Genomic DNA, 24,753 nt, shown 5'->3' with positions numbered 1-24,753 from the left:
CAGCTGAGAGTGGCCAAGAAATGAGCAAATAAAGAGGAACCAGGTGGTGAATGTAATAGCTAAGAGTAGCTTAAATGGGCAAAATGTGGAAAACAATAGTGAAATAAGGCAAAAATGTGGCAAACAATAGTGAGATAAGGCAAAAATGTAGGGGAAAAAAAGGCAAAATGTAGGGAAAAAGGAGGCAAGTGATATTTATTGGGCAAAAGTGAGCTTATTTGGATGAAAAGTGGCCAAAAAAATTAAGGAAAGGACAAAAATTGGATAAAAGTGCAAAAAATTTACAAAAATGAGGAAAAAAGGGATATTTGTTGGAAAAGGAACTAAAGTCTGAAAAATGTGTCAGAACTTTTTGAAAAGGGGCAAATATGGGACAAAGGAAGTTCTAAAATGGCCAAAGGAAATAGTTAAAAAGGGGTTAAAAGTTTTCCCCTTTAAGATTTTCTGGGAGAATAATGAATAAAATGAAGACATAAAGAGCTACATGTTGAGAATCACTGACTTAATAACAGCTTCTACATGGTGTTACTGATAATGTCGTGGACTGGTCCGAACAGGAAATGCCAGGACTGATTTTTTGTCCCAGTCCACTCATGCTTTTAGGTCAAATGTTTGTTGTTGTTGTAAAGTACAGATGCTACTCATACTATAATTTACTCTGTTAGTCAGCTAATAAATATGTCCATTAGCTGACTAACGTCATATGCAGTGACGTGCCATCAGGTTAGGCAAGGTAGGCAGTGGCTACCCAAGGGTGAATTGATATTTTGATTGTTTGTTTTAATTATTATATAATTATAAATTATTTATTTTCCCACTTCCAATAGCCTACAGTACCTATAAGTTTGAAAGTGTCAGCATTTTGTGCTTTTCATAGCCCAAATTACTAAACAGCGCTATTTCCTGGAACGGCTGCAGTCTCCACTCCGGCCAAGCCCCCTCCCAAAAGCACACGGCTGCTCTGCCTCTGTTCCCATAGCGTGTTTTTATGTGTTTGCGCATAATTATATTATAATTAAAACAAATAATCAAAATATCAATTCACCCTTGGGTAGGCACTGCCTACCTTGCCTACCCTGATGGCACGTCACTGACCATTTACATCCAAAGGCAGCGTAGAGAGCTGCCTTTGGACGTAACCGCGCTATGCTAAATGCTATACGTAAGTTCACAGTGCATTAGTGAATTGATTCCATGTGACCGCTGCTGCTACGTTCTCTCTCGCTCTAGCTCCGTGTTTCTGTGTTTCCAACACAAACAATGGATGCGCTGCCGTGTCATGAGATATATCTTGTTGGGAGAGAATGGAGGCTATATTAAATAATTGTTTATGTTTCTTTAATGGTGTTTTACAAAGTTGATTTTGTTAGATGGCTAAATGCTTGTTCATGTGGATCTTGTTGGGTTTTTTCTTTCTTATTATGAAATTTATATTTTGATAAGCGCATTGAGATGACTGTTGTAACTTGCTTTATACAAATAAAGATGATTTGAATTGAATTAACACTTGCCAGCAGAAACATATTACGGCAGAATATAATAAAATAAAAGGGCTTGGCTTTGAGTCAGCGCTGCTGGGAAGCGGCGGTGCAATAGCAAAGATTTTCCTCCAGGGGGCAGTAATACACAAAGCGGTGATAGGCCAAGTCCAAGAAGGAGGAACCCAGACATGCGCCAGTTTCCACACTGAGTCTTTGTGCTGTCAGACGACAGACAGGAGAGAGACCACGTTGTTGCGACTCACACACATCGTGGAGGAGCTGTGGGCCTCAGCATCAGTCCTCTGACACCGGACAGAGAGGAGAGGATAGAGCTCGGAGGGAGACAGGGGAGAGCCGGGGAGCTCAGCGGGAAATAAAGACACATCAGTGGGGAAGAGGAAGCTTATAGTCTACCACAGATGTCCGGGCTAAAGAAGAGGAACTCCAACTCCTCCCTGAACCGGGAGGAAGACAGGCAGCTAACAGAGAAGATGTTGTCCGGAGACAAAGGGGGAGCAACCGGGGAGGAGAAGAGCCCGGGTAGTGAGGTGGCAGGTGAGGGAACGGAGGACGGAGTGGCCCTAAAGAGGACCATCACGCTGTTGAACGGCGTGGCCATCATCGTTGGCACCATTATCGGCTCGGGCATCTTCGTCACTCCCACAGGCGTGGTGAAGGAGGCCGGTTCGGTGGGTTTGTCCCTGGTGGTGTGGACGGTGTGCGGGGTTTTCTCCACGGTGGGCGCCCTCTGCTACGCTGAGCTGGGGACCACCATCACTAAGTCCGGGGGGGACTATGCCTACATCCTGGAGGTGTACGGCTCACTACCGGCTTTCCTCAAACTGTGGATCGAGCTGCTCATCATCCGGCCGTCCTCGCAGTACATCGTGGCCTACGTGTTCGCCACCTACCTGCTGAAGCCGCTGTTCCCCGTGTGCCCGGTACCCGAGACCGGGGCCAAGCTGGTGGCGTGCCTCTGCATCCGTGAGTACCATCCTAGTCGCACCGACCGGATGATGCAACTCTACTACACAGCATGATTCAACATTTCATCATCTCACATACTGTACATCTATATCCATCACACATTTTAACCTAAAGTTACTTCATGGGCTCAGGTTTTCCAGAAATATACTCATCCATGAATATTAATAAAGAATAATTTAGTTAATATTTATTTTTCTCCTGATGAAGCTCATGTTTAACCACTTGAGAGATTGTTACAATAACTTGTAAGTTTTATCAATAAAGTATCCATGCTATGTGCCTCACAAAGCTCAGAGTATATTTTACCAATTTATATAGTCTTATCTAAAAAACAAACAACACTTAAAATATGGAGGCGAACTAAGGTTCAAACAATATTTAAAACTTGAAAATATATAATACATTTTCAAGTATATATATATATATATATATATATAATAAACTTGAGAGGGAAAAAAGGAGGTATAGAGGAGGCCTGTGGGTGGGGGCCCCCTCAGTTCCCCTGGGTGCCGGGCTCCAAGTTGAAACTACCATTTATCCCCTTTTCTTAACCATATTTGTTTTTGTTTTTATTTTTATTTAATTTCTCTCTTTTTTCCCCTCTGTTCTCCTAATAATAATTGTAATTAATTTCAATTGTCTGTTGTATGTGTCAAAAATAAAACACACACAAAAAAAAACTTGAAAATATACAGTATATCCTTAAAATTCCTGAGCCATCCCAAGGCATTGATAAAGTTCTTTATCTATTTATTTTTAGATTTCATGTCTTAACCAATTGATAAAATGTATTTTTCCATAAGACATTAATAATACCTATTATATTTTTTCTTCGTAGGTTTTTTTCCTTTGCTCATTAAACTCTGGCATCTTGCTCTCAATAAGTCCATTTTTTTTAAAAATTTATTTATTTTTAAATCTTCACCTTCAAGGCGTATCATTTAAACTACTTGGCTGAGCGCATTCACACCTGATGATTGTAAGTTCCTTTGAAATGCTATTGACTTTCATGTCAGAAAGCTTCTTTTACCCTGCACTGTTCGAATTATGGAGGAGGTATACATCTGTAGCCACAGCTGCAGTCTGACAAAAGCGGCTGCCAATATTTCAAATATAATAACCTTCATACATGGTTGGGGGGTGTCATACATGACTGAGATAAATGTAACTTTGAACTGCCAATGAATTTGGTTAATGCATGTCAAATTTGATTCTGTAAATACGTTGATATCTCTGCTTCCATAAATCATAAAAACAATGTAATTAACAAAATTGTATTTGTAAGGTCCTGGGTTCAAGCTCTGTCGTTGACACTTGGGTGCTTTCTGTGTGGAGTTTGCATGTTCTCCCCATGTTGCATGGGTTTCCTGCGGGTACTCTGGCTTCCTCCCACAAACCAAAAACATGACTGTTAGGTTGGTTGGAGTCTCTTAATTGTCCATAGGAGTGAATGTGAGCGGCTGTGTGTGTGTCTGTGTGTTGGACTGGCGCTCTGTCCAGGGTGTACCCCCGACTATACACTCATTGAGAGCTGGAGATGGGCACTAGCAGACCTGCGACCCTGAAAAAAGGAACAAGCGGGTCTGAAAATGGATGGATGGAAAATGGTATTTTATGTTTTTAGAAGTAGTAGCATTAGCCCTAAAAGTCTTTATTTCAGATTCAAAATGTGAAACTAAATTAGACGTCACATTTAAGTTCAACTCCAAACCAGAAAGTAACAAATTAGTAATTGCACTCCCTATTTAAACTCATGATGTAGTACTTTGATTCTATTGCCTCATTAAGATGAGTTTTAATAAGGCTTGGTTAATAAAGGTTTATTGAAGAATAAGGAAAAACTTGATAGTTGAATGTTTTTCATTGGCTCAGCATCTATTCCTGTCTTGCTTTTGGAGCCCTAACTAGATTACCCATGGATTACTTGCTGATTTACCTTGTTAGGGTCAATCCCTGCATGTTGCCCTTTACATCTACGCTCAAGCAGAACCACCTCACACACCCGCAAACACATTGGCACAGATTCTACAATCTCTGCATGGACACGTGAATACACGTGATATTTGGCAAGCATGTGCACTCAAATCTGTAGTGTGTGTGTGCCTGGTGTAAGGCTAACTGAGGCTAGTGTCTAATCTACACATTGACTGAAGGCTAAATCCTGACTTGGACCACATGACAGAGTTTGTGAACCTAGCGGCTCAGTCGTGTGTGTGTGTGTCTGAAGGATTGTTCGCTCCAGTGTGTATGCCTAAGTAGGGGGAGCTGTGGGGGTGTAGGACGGTTGGGGTTCACAGCCTAATCTCTCTGCTACACACACACAGACACGCTCCAGCACCTCAGGTCTACTTTGTGCCAGTTATTGTTCCATTTAACCCACTTTTGTTGGAAATAATGTAATTCCACGAAGTGTGTACTTTTAATTGTGTGTGTCTTTGCATTCACTCTGTATTTGTGTTTTGTGTTGATGCTGATAGTTGTGTGTCCAGTCCTCTACTGTACCCCTCCTCTCACCCTTTGTCCCGTTCCCGCTCAAACACAGAGCCTCATTGTGCTTCCATGCACCGACCTGATTTAGACGATTTGAAAGGACACGGTGCTTTAGTTAATCACGTTTAATGGGGTTCCAGGGTCAGCAACCTTTTGTGGGTCCTCCAACTGTACATAACAACAGTGGTGTCCAGTGGAAAGGATTTTAGTCCCAGAGCATTATTGTTTACACTCTGCGAATTCCTTTACGACATAAAACTGCCACGAGAAGGCCACAGAAAATCTAGCGATGTTATGTCTCAGAGGTGGGAAGCAACAATGTGATTATACAGACCCATCGTGTGAGTTTATCTTCAGTGCGAGTCCTTTTCTTGTTCATTGTTGTTCATGGTTTATGGACGATGCCCACCACGTGGTCCATTACAGACACCAAAGGGAGGGGGGGGTGGAAAGATGTTCTCACTCCATCTTTTTTCTTTGTCTCCCTTTATCTTCTCCTGCAGTGGTTTTGACTTTCGTGAACTGCTACAGTGTGAAAGCAGCCACCAGAGTGCAGGACTTCTTTGCTGCAGCCAAGCTTTTGGCTCTGGGGCTCATCATCATCATCGGCTTCGTACAGATTGGCCAAGGTACTGCACACCTGCTACACACGTACTGTAAACACCTGCACACCTGCTACACACGTACTGTATACACCTGCACACCTATACACCTGCAAACTTCCACACCAACACACCTATACATAGGGATGCACCAAAATGAAAATTTGTGGCCGAAACCGAATAAAATATAAACGCTTGGCCGAATACCGAATGCGGTTGTTAAGTTTTTCACTATTTTTTTTTTTTTATAGTGCATAAATCACTTTATAATGGTTTTGCTACAGTGATATACATCCCTTTAGCCTCATTCAGAGGGCCAAAGTGGAAAAAGTTCTGTTTCCTCCCTCCCTTGTTATTCCACATTTTGTAAAAAGTCAGCTTTAAACGGGCGAGTTGGATTTTGCCCACGTTGGCAGGTGATGTCACCTAACACGCTTCCTAGAATGTGAGCTCCTCCCTCTCCAACTATCTAACAGCTAAAACAAACACTGCGGTTTAATATAGAATATATGTTATACTTTATTGCCATATTTGTACTGTAAATGTAAAATGCACTACTGGACACCCAAACTCCACTACTTTTTCTGCTGCTGATCGTGTTGGGAGTCACTGCTTGGAGCCACGGCCATTGTTTACACACATCAGCTGTAATGCTACACCAGTCTATGCAGTGAGACCCGACATGACTTGTAAACTGAGGAGGATGGGGATGTTTACGGATTTGTGGCTCACAGCGCTAACAACGGACTAGGTTGTGGAATTGGACGGGTGACGCGGTGACGGAGAGCGGTAAGGAGAGAGTCTGGCTGTGTTTGTGTGCGGACAGGAGGAGCTGCTGCTGGTCATGCTGCTCTGGTTCTGCAGCAATGCTTACACACTTTTCCGACTCAAAATCACTGCACGTTGTTTGATTGCGTCATTGCGTCACACGTTACTGGGTAAACTGAAACACCCATCAGACAGGAACACCTGCATGTGTATCTACATTTAAGTCTGTGCATTTTTTTGTTTTGTTAGGTTGTTTTTTTTTTTTACACCAGCAAAGCCTGTAATAACTGCTGGGTGCCTTAATGCAGTGGTTCTCAAACTTTTTTGGCCTTTATTTCTCAATTCAATTTAACATGTTACGGCAGCCAAAGAAGCAAGAAAATTAAATACAAAAATGCAGAAAGGAAAATGAAGGGAAAAAAACAAAATAAATAGATATTGGCCAAAGTAACAGAACAGAAAATATATAAATTAAAATAAGTGGTAAGTAACACACTCTTTCATGCCAGCTAATATACATCGTTTCTGGATTTTTAGTCAAACACTAAAGTATTTAAACTTTGTGAACATTTTTATTCATTTAGGTTGAAATTTGAATCAAATTAATCTGCATCCTGACTGTTGTGAAAAGTCTCTTGGTGTGTTTTATGGCACCAAAATTAAACAGAAAACATCCAACTTTTGTACAGTTGGCATTAAAAAGATCCACGTGTCGGGTGAAGCACTACACGTGTTGGTACTGTGTGGTTGGAAACAGGAAGTAGTTTTTTGCTCTACTTGTATACCTAAGAAGAAAGATCTAAAAAAAAAACTAAGTTGTAAAAAAAGAAAAATGTAATTAAATGTGAGGATGTAATCATTTTAATTATAACAACTCTGAGATTAAAGGTCTCATACTGTATCATGCTATTTTTCACTAATCTCCATTTGTTCTAAGAACCCCAAAAACATATTATTTGAGGTTTATTTTCCCAAACTCGCCTGTTTTCCAGAGTTTTAGCCTCTGAAAAGTCACTTTCTGAGCAACTCTACACAAACAGGCTGATTTGCGGCCTACTTATGCATATTCATGAGTGGGCGTGTCTGACTTTCTCCTGACGTGGGGCCAGAGAACGGCCCTCCCTCCTCCCACCCACTCCGTTGCCGAGCTCATGCTGCTTTATAAACATGAGACAGAGCGTGGGGGCGGGTCATTCTCCGGTACATACATAGACTGTAGAAAATACATACATAGCACTGTGCGAAGGACGCTGAAATGCTCACCTTCGTGGGAGTGTCTGTTTACATGTCAATCACAGAAGAGAGCTTCCTGGAGGCGTGGCTTCTCCAGCTCAGTGCTGCGTCAAATTTGTCATCAAAGTGGGAACGCATCATCAAATTGGAGCGAGGTGTTTGGGCTCACCCTGCAGTAAGAAAGGAGCAAATCACCCTCTAACTAACGATTGAGGGAATCAATGAAAAAAACACTTTGAGCATGTGTATGAAGCCCTAATAGCGCTTTTATGATGTTTAAAGCACAGAAACGTCGATTTAGCTTAACATGGGCCCTGTAAAATCTAATCTTTTACCCATTTGATCTCAATTAATGCATCTGATTAAATGAACCATGATTCATTTCAGGACTTTCTCGCTTTATTCATTGTTGTCAAGTAAAACTACAAATAAAGTATGATGTGTGCAAGCAGGGGAGATGCACATAGTTATTGCAACTATTTGAACAAGCAACAACTCGTGTAAGTCACCAGAGCATGGTGCTGCGAGTCTTGGGGAAACTCTGCCCCCTAGAGGACAGCTATGTAACAGTTTTCCCCAGTTGAAGGAGTTCAATGTCAAATATGCTGGAACTATTTTGGTTTATGCTAACCAAAGCTGACATACAACTGTTATTTCTTCTCCTAGTCCATCAGGTGACTTTAGCCTTAGATTTCCTCCTGCTCGCTGCAAGACTGTCTACATTCCTGCTCGCTACGCTAAGTGTCAGAGGCAGAAGAGCAGAGATGCACAGATTAGATTAGTGACGGGAAACTAAACAAGTGAAAGCTGAAATGAAGTGAGCGTTCCAGCTCTTTAACAAAGCCACTGAATTGTTCTTGCATTAACAGATAAGATAACCTTACTAATGACAATAAAAAACCCTGCTTTCCTTCTCAAATAACATGTAATCCAATAAAACTGGTTGAAATCTTGATTTGTCAATAACTCGTTCCCTGCAGAAAAGTGAAGCTTTTAAAATGTTGGTTTACATTTACTACAGGGTTCCCACAGATCCTTATAAAGTCTTAAAAACCATTAAATTCATGAATCTAAGAATAAGGTTTTACTTGTCATTAAAATGTCTCAAATTTGAACACATAATAATTTTGATTTTATGGTTGTAATTAGTCTCACATTTAAAAAATCTTAACATTGCTTCTTAATGACTTCTCCTAATGGTTTTTATTTTTTGTATTTTTGTTGTTGTGTTATAGATTTCTGGCTGTTTTGGTAGTATGGCTGGGCAATATATTGTGATTCAAGATATATCGAGTTTTCTATTTTGTCAATATAGAAAATGGCAGTATCGCCTACATTGAGATATATCTATATTTGTTTTACTTGTTTTTATTTATACAATCACTCTGTACAAATCACTTCATACAAGTATTTAATATTATTCATAGATTACGGTCAAACAATGTTCTTTACAATTTTAACATATTTCTGAGATATACAGTATATTTGTATAGCTTATTTTGCATTAAAATACTCATCTCAGGAGTCTCTGCTTTCGTTACGTCTCAGAATAGCATGAAAAGCACAGTTAGATGTATTACTGAGTGCGTTATAACCCAGACCTTCATCTAAACAAGCCACACTTCAGAGCTCACTCATACGTGCTGTCCCATATTGAGAAAAAGCTAAAAGTGGCACATATAATGCAGCTGTTTGTTTATAAATGTGCCTGTGTGGTATTTTTCATCTGCAAATTTAACGTAGACTTGTCTTTCTGGTCAGACTTTATAGAGATTAATATTGTGTATTGCCCTTTTAAGAAAAAAATATTGAGATATGAGTTTTTGTCCATATCGCCCAGCTCTGTTTGGTTGTCATCTTGTGTGTTTTTGGAGTGATTTTGATTATTTTAATCTGTCTTTTTTTGTGTGTATTGTGTTGTAATTTTGCATATTTTTGTGTGTTTACTTTGTACGTCTGCACTAGATACTAGAAAAAATGGACCCTAACCTTATTAATCGATATGGCATTTTTTGTCCCCCCCCAATTGTGTTTACTGTGAAGTTGGTCTTACATTTAATTTTACTGAGTACAACTTAAAGTGTATTGTTCTTAGTGGTGTTTGAACAGCAGCAGTGAACTGTCAGACCATTCCTGCTACAACTGGGAGTCTAAAAGTACCACCTGTTTCTGTTTGTTGATGGATCTTAAGGGAGATTTGCCTCATTTGTAAACATATATGACAGACTTATCATTTAATTTCACATTTGTTGCATCTCTACAGATTGTCATCGCGCTGTTTTCTAATCACTGTTTGTCTGGGGAACCTAGTGCTGTGAAGATTTACTCTAAGACTCAGTGCGTGGCTGAAAATTATATCAACAATCTCATACGGGCTGCTGCAGCTCTTCCCAGCTTATAGTGAATTGTTGGAATGTTTCTTAGAAGAAGTTTACTATTGGAAATCCTTTCAACCAAGCTGTAACCAAGGTAGGAATTGCTTGTTAACTCCAGGAATAAGGAATGCAAGACATGTAGGGGGAAAAAAGTCTTCATTTGATTTCTAAATGTGGTGGAAGAAATTGTTAAGAGGATTAAGTAGATGCCTTTCAACCCAAACTCCTAACAGAACTACATGGGTGGTGTTCTTTTTAGCTTAGTTATGGCTCAGTTTAACAAAACGTTATACAACAACAACAATGACGAGCCTTGGGTGATTTGCACGAGTCTAAACAATGCAATTCCAATCAATTCAACTTTATTTATATAGCGCAAAATACAATAAAACGATTCAAAACGATTCATATCAGCAAAACAAAACTCTGCAACAAAGCCAGGCAGAACTTGTCAAAGCAACTGTAGCTCCACTAGAGCCCCAGCACCCTGGCTGACTTATAAAAGCAAGCAATAAGGTCAGAAAACAAGTTGCAACAACACCTGTTTTTAAAATGCTCCAGGGTCCACGAATGTAAGTGGATCAACTGGTGGTTGTGTTGGTGTCTGTCTGCCAGGCCAACATCCCTAAACCTGGAAACTTTTGTGAAACAAGATTAAAGAGTTACTTAACCCCAAAACTATTTAGACTTTGTTATTCTATATGCAGCAGGTGTTTACAGAGCAACATTTCATTTGCATGGGCTCCAGTTTCACCTTTCTTTGCTGAAAATGAATGTATTTGGGTATGAAGTAGTGTTGTTGATTGATTCTTGTGCAACTCTTGACATTTTAGTCAAAGTTCCATATTAGAATTTGGCATATTTCGTTGTAAGAGTGACTGCCCTCTGTGGGTTCAACCCTGCTATTACAATCACATTCTGCTATTGGTTGAGAATGGAAGTTTGTGATGTTTTGGTGGCTTCTTATGTCACAAACCACCACTGTTGGCCCTCAACAAGGTCAAAGAAAACCTTTTTTTAATAAAAAAAATAATAATACAATAATAAAAAATAATAACAATTAATACAAGAATCTACTGCATGAGACTTTTTTTTATTTCTTTGAACTGAAACACTGGTGCAGGGCACTGTTACTTTAAATCCCCTTTTTTCAACTTAAATGCACTTTGCTGACAAAGCGTTATTTATTTTTTGCATAAAAAGTCTGTTTTCACTTTCACAAAGAGTCTCTTATTTTAGCTTTTTGTGTAATGGCAAATACTAAGTTGTTATGGAAGGTTTATTTGAACTAATGAAGTAAGGACATTGAACAGGTGATGTTAAATATATTTAAATATTGTTATTTATCAGCTCCCTGAACCAGTGGAGCTCTTTTTACAGTGTGACCCTCGTTCTCTAAAATGTGGAGCAGCTTTGAACACAATGGGCTAACATAGCACATAGCATCTCTTAGCTGAGGGTGAACCCTGGGGTCTGCAGACAGTCTTCTCCGCGATTGGCTGTTTCCCACACTGCACTGCAGCGTCGGGCTAAGCCTTCCACTACCAACAGTGCCTGGAGTTGTTGGTTTAGCAACCGTCGCTGTGTCTGAGAATGTAGGTGCACGTAGAGGGGTCGGGAATGTGGCATGGTGGCCAGAAACCTGAAGAGAAAGACTGTAATCATAATATTAGGAGGATATAGAACAGGAATGGGCAACTATATCGCAGCGGGGGCCACAAAAATGTGATCGTCTGATCCGAGGGCCACATTACAAACATCAGCATTTCAAATAATTATATTTTTGTTAACAGTTTGTGCGTCTTTGGAACTATTCTGTAATTTGTTGATGTTTTTGTAGTAATTTTGTTAGTTTAAGATGTTGCTGTGTCTGTCTTTTGTTGTCATTTTCTGTTTCATTAGTCATTTTGTGTGTTTTTGTGTACTTTGTAATATATTGGGCTTTATATTGATTACAACTTCTCGTATTACAATTTTTGGAGATTGGCCTTGGGGGCCGCAACAAATTAAGCAGAGGGCCATATGTGGCCCCCAGGCCGCCAGTTGCCCATGATTGATATAGAACGTTGTTGAAATGATTGTTGATTAAAATGGAAAAGGTCTTTGTGATACAATTCAGTCTGTTAATTTTTTTGTGTTGACAGTGAGTGTAGGGACCTCTTTAGGTCTATGTGTGCCTCAGGTGGCATTATTGATTAGTCAGTGTTTCTGAAATGGGGTACGTGTAGGTACTACAAGGTAGGGCTAAACGATTAATTGCATCTGCGATATTATCACAATATAAAACACAATTTTGTAATTGCAAAGGCTGCAACTAATTTTTAAAAATTTTTTTTTTATTGTTTTCTTGTCCTGTCTTGTACTGTCCTGTTAAGTTCAGAGAGTGTTTAAGAAGTACAGTCCACATGTTTACATGAAAAGTGACGTTAGTTAGATATGTTGAAGAGGTAAAGCCACAGATTTGTTTGCTTTATTGTTGTAATCTGTGCTTTAAAATGTATATTTCATATTTATTTAAAGTTTAAATAAAACTGAAATTGTTTATTGTGAAACATATTGATTTATTGCTTGTGTTCATTGAAAAATACATGACAAGAGGTCCTTGAAAAATTAATCACATATTAAAGAAAAAAATCGCAATTTGATTATTTTCCAAAATCGTTCAGCCCTATTACAGGGGTTACGTGAGAGAAAGAGAGAGGAAAATAACAATTAACGTGTCAGAAATTAACCAGAAATTAAAAGAACTATTGAAATAAATCTATTCAAAAGCCACTAAATCAGTGTTTTTCAACCTTTAGGTCGGGATCCCGTGTGAAACTTCTGAAATATGTAATAGATTTTTAAATTTTTAAAATTAAAGCAACACACAATCTTAAATACCTGTGTTTCTATAACTTCACTTTTTGAAATCTAGTTAAACTAAAATGCTGTAAAAAAAAAAAATATATATATATATATATATATATCCATCCATCCATCCATTTTCATACCTGCTTATTCCCGTTTTTAACAGGGTCGCGGGGGTCTGCCAGTGCCAATCTCCGGCTCTCATAGGGCGCTGGGCGGGGGTACACCCTGGACAGGGCGCCAGTCCATCACAGGGCAACACAGACACAGACAACCATTCACTCTCTCATTCACTCCTATGGGCAATTTAGAGACTCCAATCAACCTTACAGTCATGTTTTTGGAATATTTATATATATATATATATATATATATATATAGATCAAAACCTATTTCTAGAAAAAAAATGTCTTTGGGATCACCAGAAATTCTTGATAGGGATAGGCCGATATGGATTTTTTTTTAGGGCCGATACCGATTTTTTTTCCATCAGCCTTAGCCAATGACCGATACGGACTGCCAATTTTCCAGCCTATATTTGGAGCCGATACTACTTTTTCTCATTCAATTACATCATAAAAATTACACATTTATTGAAATGAACAAAGGTGTGGTATAACGGCAACAAGTAAAAAAATATTTAATAAATATTAAAAACAGGTGATGTAGAACAAGAACAAGTAAAACATATTTCTGCTCTCTGTAAACAATGCAGATTGGCAAACGTAGCAGCCCTCATTGGCCGATGCCGATGCACGAAAAAAACACAAAGAATGGGCGATAATATCGACCGACCAATGTATCGTCTATAACTAATTCCTGATATGAAAATGGGGTCATGATCCAAAAAAAAGGTTGGAAACCACTGCACTAAATACTGTTGCTTTCCACTTATTTACAAAATGATATTCTTTAAAATGTGTGTTATAACATATTCATTCCATCATTACGCTCTATAGTTGTTTTTAAATAGTTTTCTAAGCAAAATGTTGTAGTCAGACAAAGGGTTTCTTGGATCCAGAAATAACAGAAAGGGGTAGTTAAGCCTTTGAGAACCACTGATTTAACACTGTTTGAACACTGTTTTATTAATGTTTTCCACACTCAGCATTCTGATTGGCTGTCGTACTTGATTTTCAGGACTTTATTTGTGTTTTCCACTTAAAAAAAATGATTGTGATCCTGTTCTTTATGTCCAGGGGACACAGAAAGACTTCTTCCAGAGAATTCATTTGATGAATCCAATTACAACTTTGGCAACATCGGCCTTGCGCTCTACAGCGGTCTGTTCGCCTATGGTGGCTGGTGAGTTTACGTCAAAAAGGTTACAATACACCAGCGTGTAGCGAACGTCACTTCATCATGTCTTCTTTCTGCCTTCCAGGAACTACCTGAACTTTGTTACTGAAGAGATGATCGAGCCTTTCAAGTGAGTTACGTTCTGCTGAGATTTCAGTTTCCACACGTTGGCAGCCATGTGCCTGAATAGAAGTCGTGTTGCATGCTGTGAGTCACGCTGTACGTCACACTCTTGTCCGCTCAGGAATCTTCCTCGTGCGATCATCATCTCTCTGCCCATCGTGACAGTGGTCTACGTTCTAACCAACCTGGCTTATTTCACAACGCTGTCACCCAAAGAGATGATTAACTCGGAGGCGGTTGCCGTGGTGAGTGAACTCAAGTTTTCAAAAACAATCATTGCCTCATGTTGGGAAAAATCGATTATATTTAGTAGGGGTGTGTATTGCCTGGCATCTGGTGATGCGATTCGTATCCCGATACATAGGTCACAATACGATACGATACAATATATCCCGATATTAAAGTATATGGCGATTATTGCAATTTTTTTAAGAAACAACTAATCTGTATATGTGTACACCTATATATATTTTTGAAATATGAAATATATTTTATTGGCATATTTTACACTCAAAACATTAGCTTTAACATGCCATGTGCCAACAACTTAAAATAAAAAATAACATACAATCTGCCTGTGGCTTTTAAACCAAGTTTGACTGTAGTGCAACTTAACTGAGGTATATGCCTAGAACAACAAATAAATGCAGATATTTAATACTTTCTTTTTAGATTTTATTGAAAAAACACAAGCTGGTCAACATGCCCAGGTTTCAGCACTTCTTTGTGCAGTTACAATGTCTCCTGCAGTGGAAAAGACTTTCCTAGTTAAATAAAGGTTAAAAAATAAAAAAATATATATATTAAAAAAAATTTTTTTTAATTTAAATTAAAAAAAAAATCCATATGGATGCATTTGAATCGATCTGAGAATCGCGCAACGTAATATCACGATATATATCGCCGAATTGATTTTTTTCCAACACCTCTAATATTTAGTGATTGTCTGATATAAGGAATTTAATGCTTTTCCTCACGTTTTGTCCATATCCTGATGTACAGACTGTGTTCAGAATGGAATTATGTGGACTGTGAGTGGTTAGAATCATGGTTGGAGTCTATATTACATTTTTTAATTACAATTATTATTCATGTTCAATTACAACTCAATTACAATCAAGGTGACTGGCATTTTTTTCAATTACAATAAAAATAATTACTTTTCCCCTGAAAGTCAATTACAATGAAGTTCTCAATTACTAAACTTAAATTACAATAAATCACAACTACTGAGCCTTTAATAAATAACCCTTTCTCTTGTGTTAGCTTTCTGTTAGCATCTTAAATAATGTATTTGACTTGTCTTTTTAACATTTTTGTCGTGTTCTGCAGGATTTTGGAAACTACCACCTGGGCCCCATGGCTTGGATCATTCCGGTGTTTGTTGGTCTGTCCTGTTTTGGATCAGTCAATGGATCTTTGTTCACATCCTCTCGGTAAGCACAACAGATTGCTAATTATGGCAAATTATGTGGAGGAAAAAATACAAATGACGAGAGGAGTAACACATGGATACTGTGCCAGCTCATTGTTTGTCTCCTCATCCTGCTCAGATTATTCTTCGTGGGTTCTCGAGAAGGTCACCTGCCCAGTTTACTGTCAATGATCCACCCGACTCTGCTGACGCCACTCCCCTCTCTTCTATTCACTGTATGTAGATATTTACAGTACATACTGTATATGTTTAGTTACAGTAAATATTAGGGGTGGGAATCTTTAGGCTCCTCACAATTCGATTTGATTACGATTCGATTCTAAATCGGTTATTAATGTATTTTGATGCATGTTTTATTCACAACATATCTGTTGTATTCATTGTGTCCACTCACTGTATAAAAATATATATTATTTTTAATTAGAAAAAAAGAGATACATTACCATTTATTAAACTAATGGAAGAAGTATGTGAACTGAAAATATACAAAGGTAGTAGCAGCCTTCCTTGTAATATAACTTCAATTGAAAAAAATGATGTATGACATTAGCTTCCAGTCATCAGAGATAAAGTGCGCTATTATAGTGACATAAGATTCAGTGGCAATTGATGTCCACGCATCACACGTCACCGTTATCCTACCCGCTTTCTGCAGCGATGCTATGACTTCTGTTTTGGTTGGTTTTAAAGCTTTGTGATGGCCGTATCAGTAAAGTACCATCGAGAAGGGATGGTATATCTCGGCTCCAAAGTATGCAGCAGCAACCAAAGCCCTGGTTTTCCACGACCGAGTAAGGACGTAAAGCCTGAGCAATAAATGTTGCAATCAACTTGTTAATCCACGTCACCTTTTCCGAAGAGGGTGGAAGCTTTGTTGTGACTTGTTGGATTGTTCTCTGGTTTGCAGAGTGCTATAGGGCTTCTCATGTTAGTTGTGTTCCCAAAGTACTTAATTATAGAGTAACAGAGCTTACATACAGTGTGGCTCTTGTCAAAGTGCTTCATCAGATTTTAAGCTGCACAAGGCTGGTCTTAACTCCTGCACGTCCATGCTTTCTTGTAATTTGGTGCCCTCTTCAAACGCGCTGCACGCCACAGTTCCGCAGCCTTTTTGTTCCAACCTTTAAACGGCCTCTAAAATTTAGATTTTCAATTACTGGAAATTTATGAATCTCCGAATTTCAATGCATCTAAGACTCGATTTTTTCTCCCTCCTCTAGTAAATATATTTGATTGTTAATGACAATGAATGGCTTCATAAAGGTGGAGGCAGTGTTTTTCTTTAAACAGATCTTCTCTATTGCTTCCTCACAAACACACATTTTGTTGAAGTTTAAAACAAAAAGTGACGTCTTTGTCTTTAAAAGCACAAACTCCAACAAATATCCACTGAAACACGCCAGTGCTTATTGCCTTTCAAACCTAACTGCTGCCCTTTCCATTAACAGTGTTTGATGACGCTGCTCTACGCCTTCTCCAACGACATCTTCTCCGTCATCAACTTCTTCAGTTTCTTTAACTGGCTCTGCATCGCCATGGCCATCATCGGCATGATGTGGCTGCGCTACAAGAAGCCTGAGATGGAGCGGCCGATCAAGGTGAGTCCAGGTCGAATATATGTTAGCTTATTGCATTCACTTGAATAAGAAAAGTTTCTGTTTTTATGAGTAAAGTATCTGTTTTTATGAGTAAAATGAATCCTGTTTTTATGAGTAAAGTTTCTGTTTTCACGAGTAAAATAAATTCTGTTTTTATGCGTAAAGTTTCTGTTTTTACGAGTAAAGTTACTGTTTTTATGAGTAAAATAAATTCTGTTTTTATGAGTAAAATAAATTCTGTTTTTATGAGTAAAATAAATCCTGTTTTTATGAGTAAAGTTTCTGTTTTTACGAGTAAAGTTACTGTTTTTACGAGTAAAATAAATTCTGTTTTTATGAGTAAAATAAATTCTGTTTTTATGAGTAAAATAAATCCTGTTTTTATGAGTAAAGTTTCTGTTTTTATGAGTAAAGTGTCTGTTTTTACGAGTAAAATAAATTCTGTTTTTACGAGTAAAGTTTCTGTTTTTATGAGTAAAATAAATTCTGTTTTTATGAGTAAAATAAATCCTGTTTTTATGAGTAAAGTATCTGTTTTTATGAGTAAAATGAATCCTGTTTTTATGAGTAAAGTTTCTGTTTTCACGAGTAAAATAAATCCTGTTTTTATGAGTAAAGTTTCTGTTTTGACAGAATCTTTACTCATAAAAACAGGATTTATTTTACTTGTAAAAACATAAACTTTACTCATAAAAACAGGATTAATTTTACTCATAAAAACAGGATTTATTTTACTCAAAAAAACCAAAACTTTTCTCATAAAAACAGAAACATTTTTTTATTCAAGTGATTGCAATATGCTTCCATACTTTTTAGCTCAGGAATATCTTCAAAGTATCGTGCTGTGCAGTGATGCTGACTATTAATGGAGGCAGGATTCCGCGGAACACAGATCATTATTTTACAGCTGATGCAAACAAATATGACGTGACATAGTAAATCCAGGAAGAAGTTGGCATGAGAGAAATGGAGAAGAAGCACAAAAACCTTCATTTTCTAAGAAAATAGGGATTTTATTTTTTGCAAAATATGCTATCAGTTGAAGTTATTTGCTCCCAATCAACAGCTGGAGCTTTGGTATAAACTCCTGCTCCCTTTGTGCAGAACAGCCGGATGCTAACAGAGAAAATTACTTTAACTTTACTGCAAACTGCTTCTTTACAGTTGAAGTATTTCTTCAATAAACAGAAAAACTTTAAACTCTTTCCTTTTGTCTGCAGGTGAACATTCTGCTGCCGGTGAGCTTCGTCCTGGCATGCCTCTTCCTCATCATCGTCTCCTTCTGGAAGACTCCGGTGGAGTGTGCCATTGGGTTTGGCATCATCGCCACTGGGCTGCCCGTCTACTTTTTGGGTGTGTGGTGGAAAACTAAACCCAAGTGGATGCTGCATGGAATCTGTGAGTAGAAGAAAAACTTTTGCTTTGTTTGAAACCAACATTCAAAAATAATGAACTAGGGAAACAAAAACAAAAAAAAAAAACTAGGGGGAAATTAAAAAAAATGCCTTGATTATGAACGTTCCACCTAGAGTAGTTGACACGCCCAGCCACAGCAGCCCCGCCTCCACGGCTCTGCACAGTTCCGCTTTGAACTGTCAATCAATGCTCACTGAGCGCTGTGAGAGGAGGAAACCAGCCCCTCCTCCCATCTTTTAAACTCACAGAGTTTAGGGCCTGTTTACAGCACCTCAACATGTTCACCTTGTTCTTGTTTTAGCTAACTTATCTTTAACTATTTGGTGGCTTTTATAGTTTTATCTTTCATAAGCTCTTACTCTGTGACTGTACTTTAATTGTTTTCATGTACTTGTCTTCTGTGCCATTTATTTTGTTTTAAGAACATTTTAGTATTATTTTAACACTGTAAATGTGTTTTATCTGCTGCTGCCAGGACACACTTGTAAAAGGTTTTATTAATCTCAATGTGGTTCTCCTGACTACATCAGTTTTTATTCTTGTTTTACTTAGTTTAATTTATTGTTTTGCTGTTATCTGCAGAGCTTCTCTCTACGTGCACACACCTCAGCAACAGAAGCAACAACACTTACACTCAGCAGCCCAAACGGAGGCTGCTGCGCACACATGAACAACACGTGCACCACAGAGTTCTAGTGTAACAATTACAAATTAAACATAATGTAAATCAAGCAGCAGTAATTACCTTTCAAGCAGAAAAGTCGCTAATTCCATCTTCTACTCCTCCAGACCATACACTGTAAAAAAGACGGCGATACAGCCCGAGAAAGGGGCGGGGCCTGTGAGCAACAGCTGTCCATCAAACACAATACTTGCTCTGATTGGTTCTTTTTTGCTCGGTTGCGGTGCATTCTGGCAATCTGCCAAAGGCTGCAGGAGCAACAGGAGGGACTCAATGATTCTTTTTATTTTCTCACAAACTACTAGTTTCATGTAAAGCTGTCCTTACATAGTGGCAGCTTTAGTAAATATGACAAAAAGTCACTTTTATAAGAGTTGCAGACTGCACCTTTAAGGTGATAAATGAAATATTATTTCATTTTTACTTATTGATTGTATCTGAAATAAGTGTGTTAAAAACTTATCAGTAGATGTTTGTATCTTGGATGCACATCTCACCATGTGACCATATAATTGCTTTGGACTGCGATTGTGCTCCTTAAACCACTTGCATTGGGATAATTCTCACATAACACAACGTTTCACAGTTTAAAACATGGGCTACAAATCTTGGAGAACATCGACAAGCTTGACCTGAAATGAAGCCGATCTCCCTGTGATGCAATGCTAATACATGTACAGCAGTGACGTGACGTGACCACTAGGGCTGGGTAGGCACGTTGCAAATCGAGACCACCAATGACAATTTCATATGTTTCTGCTGTCAAGTGTTAATTCAATTCAAATTAATTTTATTTGTATAAAGCAATTTCCAACAAAATCATCTCAATGTACTTATCAAAATATAAAATTCATAATAAGAAAGAAAAAACCCAATAAGATCCACCTGAACAAGTATTTAGCCATCTAACAAAATCAACATCATAAACCCCTTTAACAAAACATAAACAATTATTTAATATATCCTCCATTCTCTCCCAACAAGATATATCTCATGACAAGGCAGAACATCCATTGTTTGTGTTGGAAACACAGAAACACGGAAAAAATGACAACAACTTAGAACAGCCTCAGTGAGGAGCATCCACAAAGTCAATCCTTCCTTTTGTTCCATTCACTGTGAAAAGTATGAAACATGTTCTGACCTTACTTTAGCTGAAGCTCTGGTAGCTCAGGTGTTGGTCTCCATCTTTTAAAAGCTGTCGTTTTTCCTCAAAACAAAGTTTCTCTATCATCTCTAGTGCTGTCATCCACATTGTAGTGTTATCCCGCCCACTAGCTAGAGAACGTAGCAGCAGCGGTCACGTGTCATCTATTCACTAATGCACTGTGAACTTATGTATAGCATTTATCATAGCACGGTTACGTTCAAAGGCAGCGCTCTACACTGCCTTTTCACGTAAATGGTTTTCATCTTGGGGGCCTGACTGCGCATGCGCAAACACGTAAAAACACGCAATGGGAACGGAGGCAGAGGAGCAACGTGCCTTTTGGAGGGGGCGTGGCCTCCCTCTGCCTTACAGCGGAGTGAAAAAAAAAAAAAAGACTGTGCAGCTGTTCCAGGAAATAGCACTGTTTAGTAATTTGGGCTATGAAACGCACAAAATGCGGACACTTTCATACTTATAGGTACTGTAGGGTATTGGAAATGGAAAAATAAATAATTTATAATTATATGATAATTAAAAAAAAATTATAATTAAATAATCAAAATATCAATTCACCCTTGGGTAGGCACTGCCTACCTTGCCTACCCTGACGGCACGTCACTGATGTACAGTTAGAAACAGCTTAAGGAGCATGTTTTAAAACCTTTCTTTAAGCAAGTTAATTGATTCGATGTGTGATGGTCTTTCTTTCTTTTGCAGACTCGACTACGGCTTTCTTCCAGAAGGTGATGGAGGTTGTGCCTCAGGAGTCCTAACCGGCTCTGCACACATTTAATGTCAGCCACTGGCCAATCAGATTGCTCCAACTGTGACCTCCGGGATTTGACGATTGGAAATAATAAAGCCTTACCCCTCTCTCTCTCTCTCTCTCTCTCTCTCTCTCTCTCTCGCTCTCTCTCTCTCTTTCTTGCTCTCTCGCTCTCTCTCCTTTACACACCATCACACTCGTAGGGCAGGGTGCTGATAGTACCCAAAAAAAACCTGCCTTTATCTGTTACTGATATTTTGAGACTGGTAACCCATTTCATGTGTCATTTGTAGATTCTCGTGCATTGTCGTTATTTTGTACAATGTATTTCAAGTCTTTTCATGTTATGAAGTTCACTGTTTGAAGGTGTTTAAGAAACAGTGCCTTACCTGGCTAATGAAGAAGAGGCTGTTTCTTTAATAGTTGCTGCTGTTTACAGCTGTGGTTTTCCGTTCCGTTAGAAAATGACCATTTATGAAGCAGGTTTACTTGGGTGCTGGTTGTTTGATGGCCGGCGGTGGTGTCTCAGCGTCTCTGTGTTCACCTGTTTGAGCTTCAGCTCGCCGCCTGCCGTGGTTTTAAACCCTGTCTGTGCTGCTGTAGGAGACTTCTGAAGAGTCGGAAACTGACAAATGTTTTCAGTCCCATCAGCTGCCCGCGTGATCCTTGCTATAGTAACATTTCAATGATCATGAGCGCAGTCTGCTGATGGGAATCGGTTTGTAAATAGTTTACTGTACAGTAAACTATTTAACAGTACACTGGGAAGCGTGAGCTCTGATCACTGTAGATAAGATCAGTGTGTGTCAATAGTTTTCAGGAGGTTTGTGACGACATCAGTTTTGAACACTAATATTTTAAGTAGGGATGTCCCGATACAAGTTTTTCCCACTTCCGATATGATACCGATATTGCAGCCTTGGGTGTTGTTCGATATCGATCCGATACGATATCAGCACAAATCATGCGTACTTAAATTACTTATTTTGTAGTGAGGAATTTTAGAAAAGGCTTGATAAGTGTTGTTACTCAAACTGAGAACAATAATCAGCCCTTCAAGTTCACTTCCGTTATTTTTTACTGTCATTATATGGTGGGAGCAACTGAGGGCGGGGACAAAAACAACAAATGCTTATTGGAGCGCTTATATCGGAGATTTAAGAATTTTAAAATTCGATATTTGTTTTCTGGCTGATATCAAACTGATATCAATATCAGATTGGGACACCCCTATCTTTAAGCATTGTGAGCCTTGCCCTTATGCAGAGTTTTAAAGACGACTACATACTATTACTCAAACCAGCCACATTACTGTAACACGCACAGACTCAGGTCTGAGCTAAATTTGACGCTTATCTGTTACTAAAATGAGTTTTTGTGCGATTCAAGTACCTGATTAGTAATTGGGGTGCTTCTTCTGTAGTATTACTTTACATGTGACGTATTCACTGTTCAGTTACAAATGGATGTTCTTCAAACAGAGGTGGACTGAAAGTCAATGTTTCTGTCATTGCAGAGAAATGTACACAAAAAGTTTATTTTTGTAAAGCAGGTAACCAATTTTGTCACATGTGCTTTTTTTCTTGTCTTTTGCTTGATAAAACTAGTGATGTATTGAAAAAACATTGGACCTTCCTCTTGAAAACCTACCAAAAGATGGCAAATCTGTATGTGTGGCGACAGGAGGTTATAGTGTTCGTAGGGTAGAGCCTTCCTAACACTCCAGCCCATCGCACACAACCGATGGGAAACTAACCTGTAGATTGTTTATTTATTTATTTTTTAGAAAACTCATTTTCTTGTCATTAGTCCCTCTAATTTGTTTACAGGGCATTTTGTGAAAAGTGCTTTCAAAATAAAAAGATTTTTTTTTCCTATCCTGGTTCTTGTTTTGTTTACTTATTGCTATAGTTCAAAATAAGGACGACATGTGTATGACCTTGTTAATAGTTCTCTGTATTCATTTGCATTGACCTGTGAACTCTGCGTTATTTGGCACAATAACGAGGTGAAAGAAAGTGGCAAGTATTAAAATGCCAAAAATTAGAGGTCAGAGAAGTAAAGAAAGTAATAAAAGGTAGAAGTGATATGTACTTTAGTATATTGCAGGGGTGTCAAACTCATTTTAGTTCAGGGGCCAAACATAGACCAGTTTGATTTCAAGTGGGCTGCAGATTATAGGTGGGAAACTTTGATTAACAATTTCAACATTATTGTGCCCTAGTTTACACTTCAGTGTAAAAAATTATATGTTCAGTCACAACATCTAAGCAAAAAGTGGCTTTAAACTAAATTCAATTTATTTGCTTTAGTGACCAATTCTGAATAATTTAACTTTCAACAATTTTGCTATTAAAAATGACTGCAGTCATGTGACATAAGCATAGGAAACCTGTGAGCCTTGGCAAATAATGGGATTTCTAGGCAGGAAAATACATATTTAGATAAAATAATCATATTTAAGTGTTGATTAACTTGTGTTTGGGCCAGCATTTTAATAATTGTAGTGGTAAAACTGGACTCTAATTGTTTAGGGCGTCACACTCCCCGCCCATCTCCACCACCTATGGATTTTAGTTCAGTCTGAAGTTTCTTCTGATGCATTCCTGTCACTACCTGATGTGTGCTTTGAGTAATTAGGTAACTCCACCCTCTCCACAGATGTTCCAGCTATTTGCCCTCAGAATTATGTGTTAGTTCACACACACATGTAATAAAGAGAACCCGTTGTATAATCACTTTTCTATAATAGTTGTTATTAATAATGAGAATCTCATCTTCAGTGACTGAACTGGTCCAACATGTATTGGAATGTAGGTTCTGTTTCATTCTCTCCACACTGTAACCAGAAGAGTAAAGAGGATTCTACTTAAATAGAAGTACTGTTAGAGGTGAAAGTAACTGATTATAAGTACTGTAACTGAGTTGCTTTTATGGGTACTTGAACTTTTTTGAGTATATTTCTAAATCAGTTATTTTACTTGTACTTAAGTAAGTTTTAAAAGAAGTAAAGTTACATTTCCACACCCAACCGTTTCTGAGTAAATTATTATTTTTTTGTTTGAAAATCATCAACAGACATTAAGAAACCATTAAAAAAATGAAATGACCAGTCAACAATCAAATGCATCACATCATAGCCGACCAACCAGATTGAACGTAATGCGCCAAAACATCAGTGAATGGAGGTTATTTTCTCTGTACAATTAGAGCTTGAGAATTCTTTTTATATTTTGAATTGAATTAATTGGTGTTATTTTATTTTAAAAAATAATTTTACATTTTGACAAACCTTTTATTTTGTACAGGTGCCTTTGTGGAAAATGAATTAAAGCAGAACCAAGTAACTTTTTCACCTTAAGAAATCATTCTCATAGTCTCTGTGAGGGTAATACAAGTGTTTATGGGGTGATTGGGGGTCTTTATCTTCCCCTGATGTCTCTGGCCAGAAAACAGCACTTGCAACTTTCCTGCCTCTGACCCTGTGGCAAGGCATAC

At 38.3% G+C, this 24,753-nt stretch overlaps 1 protein-coding gene and 1 long non-coding RNA gene across 2 annotated transcripts; one reads left to right on the top strand and one right to left on the bottom strand.

Moving 5' to 3' along the window:
* Positions 1–345: 345 nt before the first annotated feature.
* LOC114464580 (uncharacterized) lies at positions 346–12,664 on the bottom strand. The gene is made up of 3 exons (XR_003674234.1): positions 12,654–12,664; positions 9,725–9,730; positions 346–544 (listed from the first exon to the last, which is right to left on the bottom strand). It is a non-coding gene; the product is annotated as an uncharacterized LOC114464580 (long non-coding RNA).
* slc7a5 (solute carrier family 7 member 5) lies at positions 1,659–23,132 on the top strand. Its single transcript, XM_028448894.1, has 10 exons — positions 1,659–2,465; positions 5,462–5,587; positions 13,986–14,091; positions 14,171–14,215; positions 14,330–14,453; positions 15,541–15,644; positions 15,762–15,858; positions 17,092–17,241; positions 18,462–18,639; positions 21,207–23,132. Exons 1-10 carry the CDS (start codon positions 1,901–1,903, stop codon positions 21,260–21,262), a joined length of 1,551 nt encoding a protein of 516 aa, XP_028304695.1. The 5' UTR covers positions 1,659–1,900; the 3' UTR covers positions 21,263–23,132.
* The last annotated feature ends 1,621 nt before the right edge of the window (positions 23,133–24,753 follow it).

This window comes from Gouania willdenowi, chromosome 6 (genome assembly GCF_900634775.1).
Source record: "Gouania willdenowi chromosome 6, fGouWil2.1, whole genome shotgun sequence".
NCBI classification, from domain to species: Eukaryota; Metazoa; Chordata; class Actinopteri; order Blenniiformes; family Gobiesocidae; genus Gouania; species Gouania willdenowi.
The sequence above is the reverse complement of the archived record's forward strand: the minus strand, read 5'-3'. Positions and strand labels throughout refer to the sequence as shown.

Excerpts from the sequence above, each read along its gene's own strand:
- slc7a5 (XM_028448894.1), top strand. The coding sequence starts at position 1,901 with ATGTCCGGGCTAAAGAAGAGGAACTCCAACTCCTCCCTGAACCGGGAG. Across the intron at positions 14,092-14,170 it reads CTGTTCGCCTATGGTGGCTG|GAACTACCTGAACTTTGTTA; the intron begins GTGAGTTTACGT and ends TCTGCCTTCCAG. Across the intron at positions 18,640-21,206 it reads GTGGATGCTGCATGGAATCT|ACTCGACTACGGCTTTCTTC; the intron begins GTGAGTAGAAGA and ends TTTCTTTTGCAG.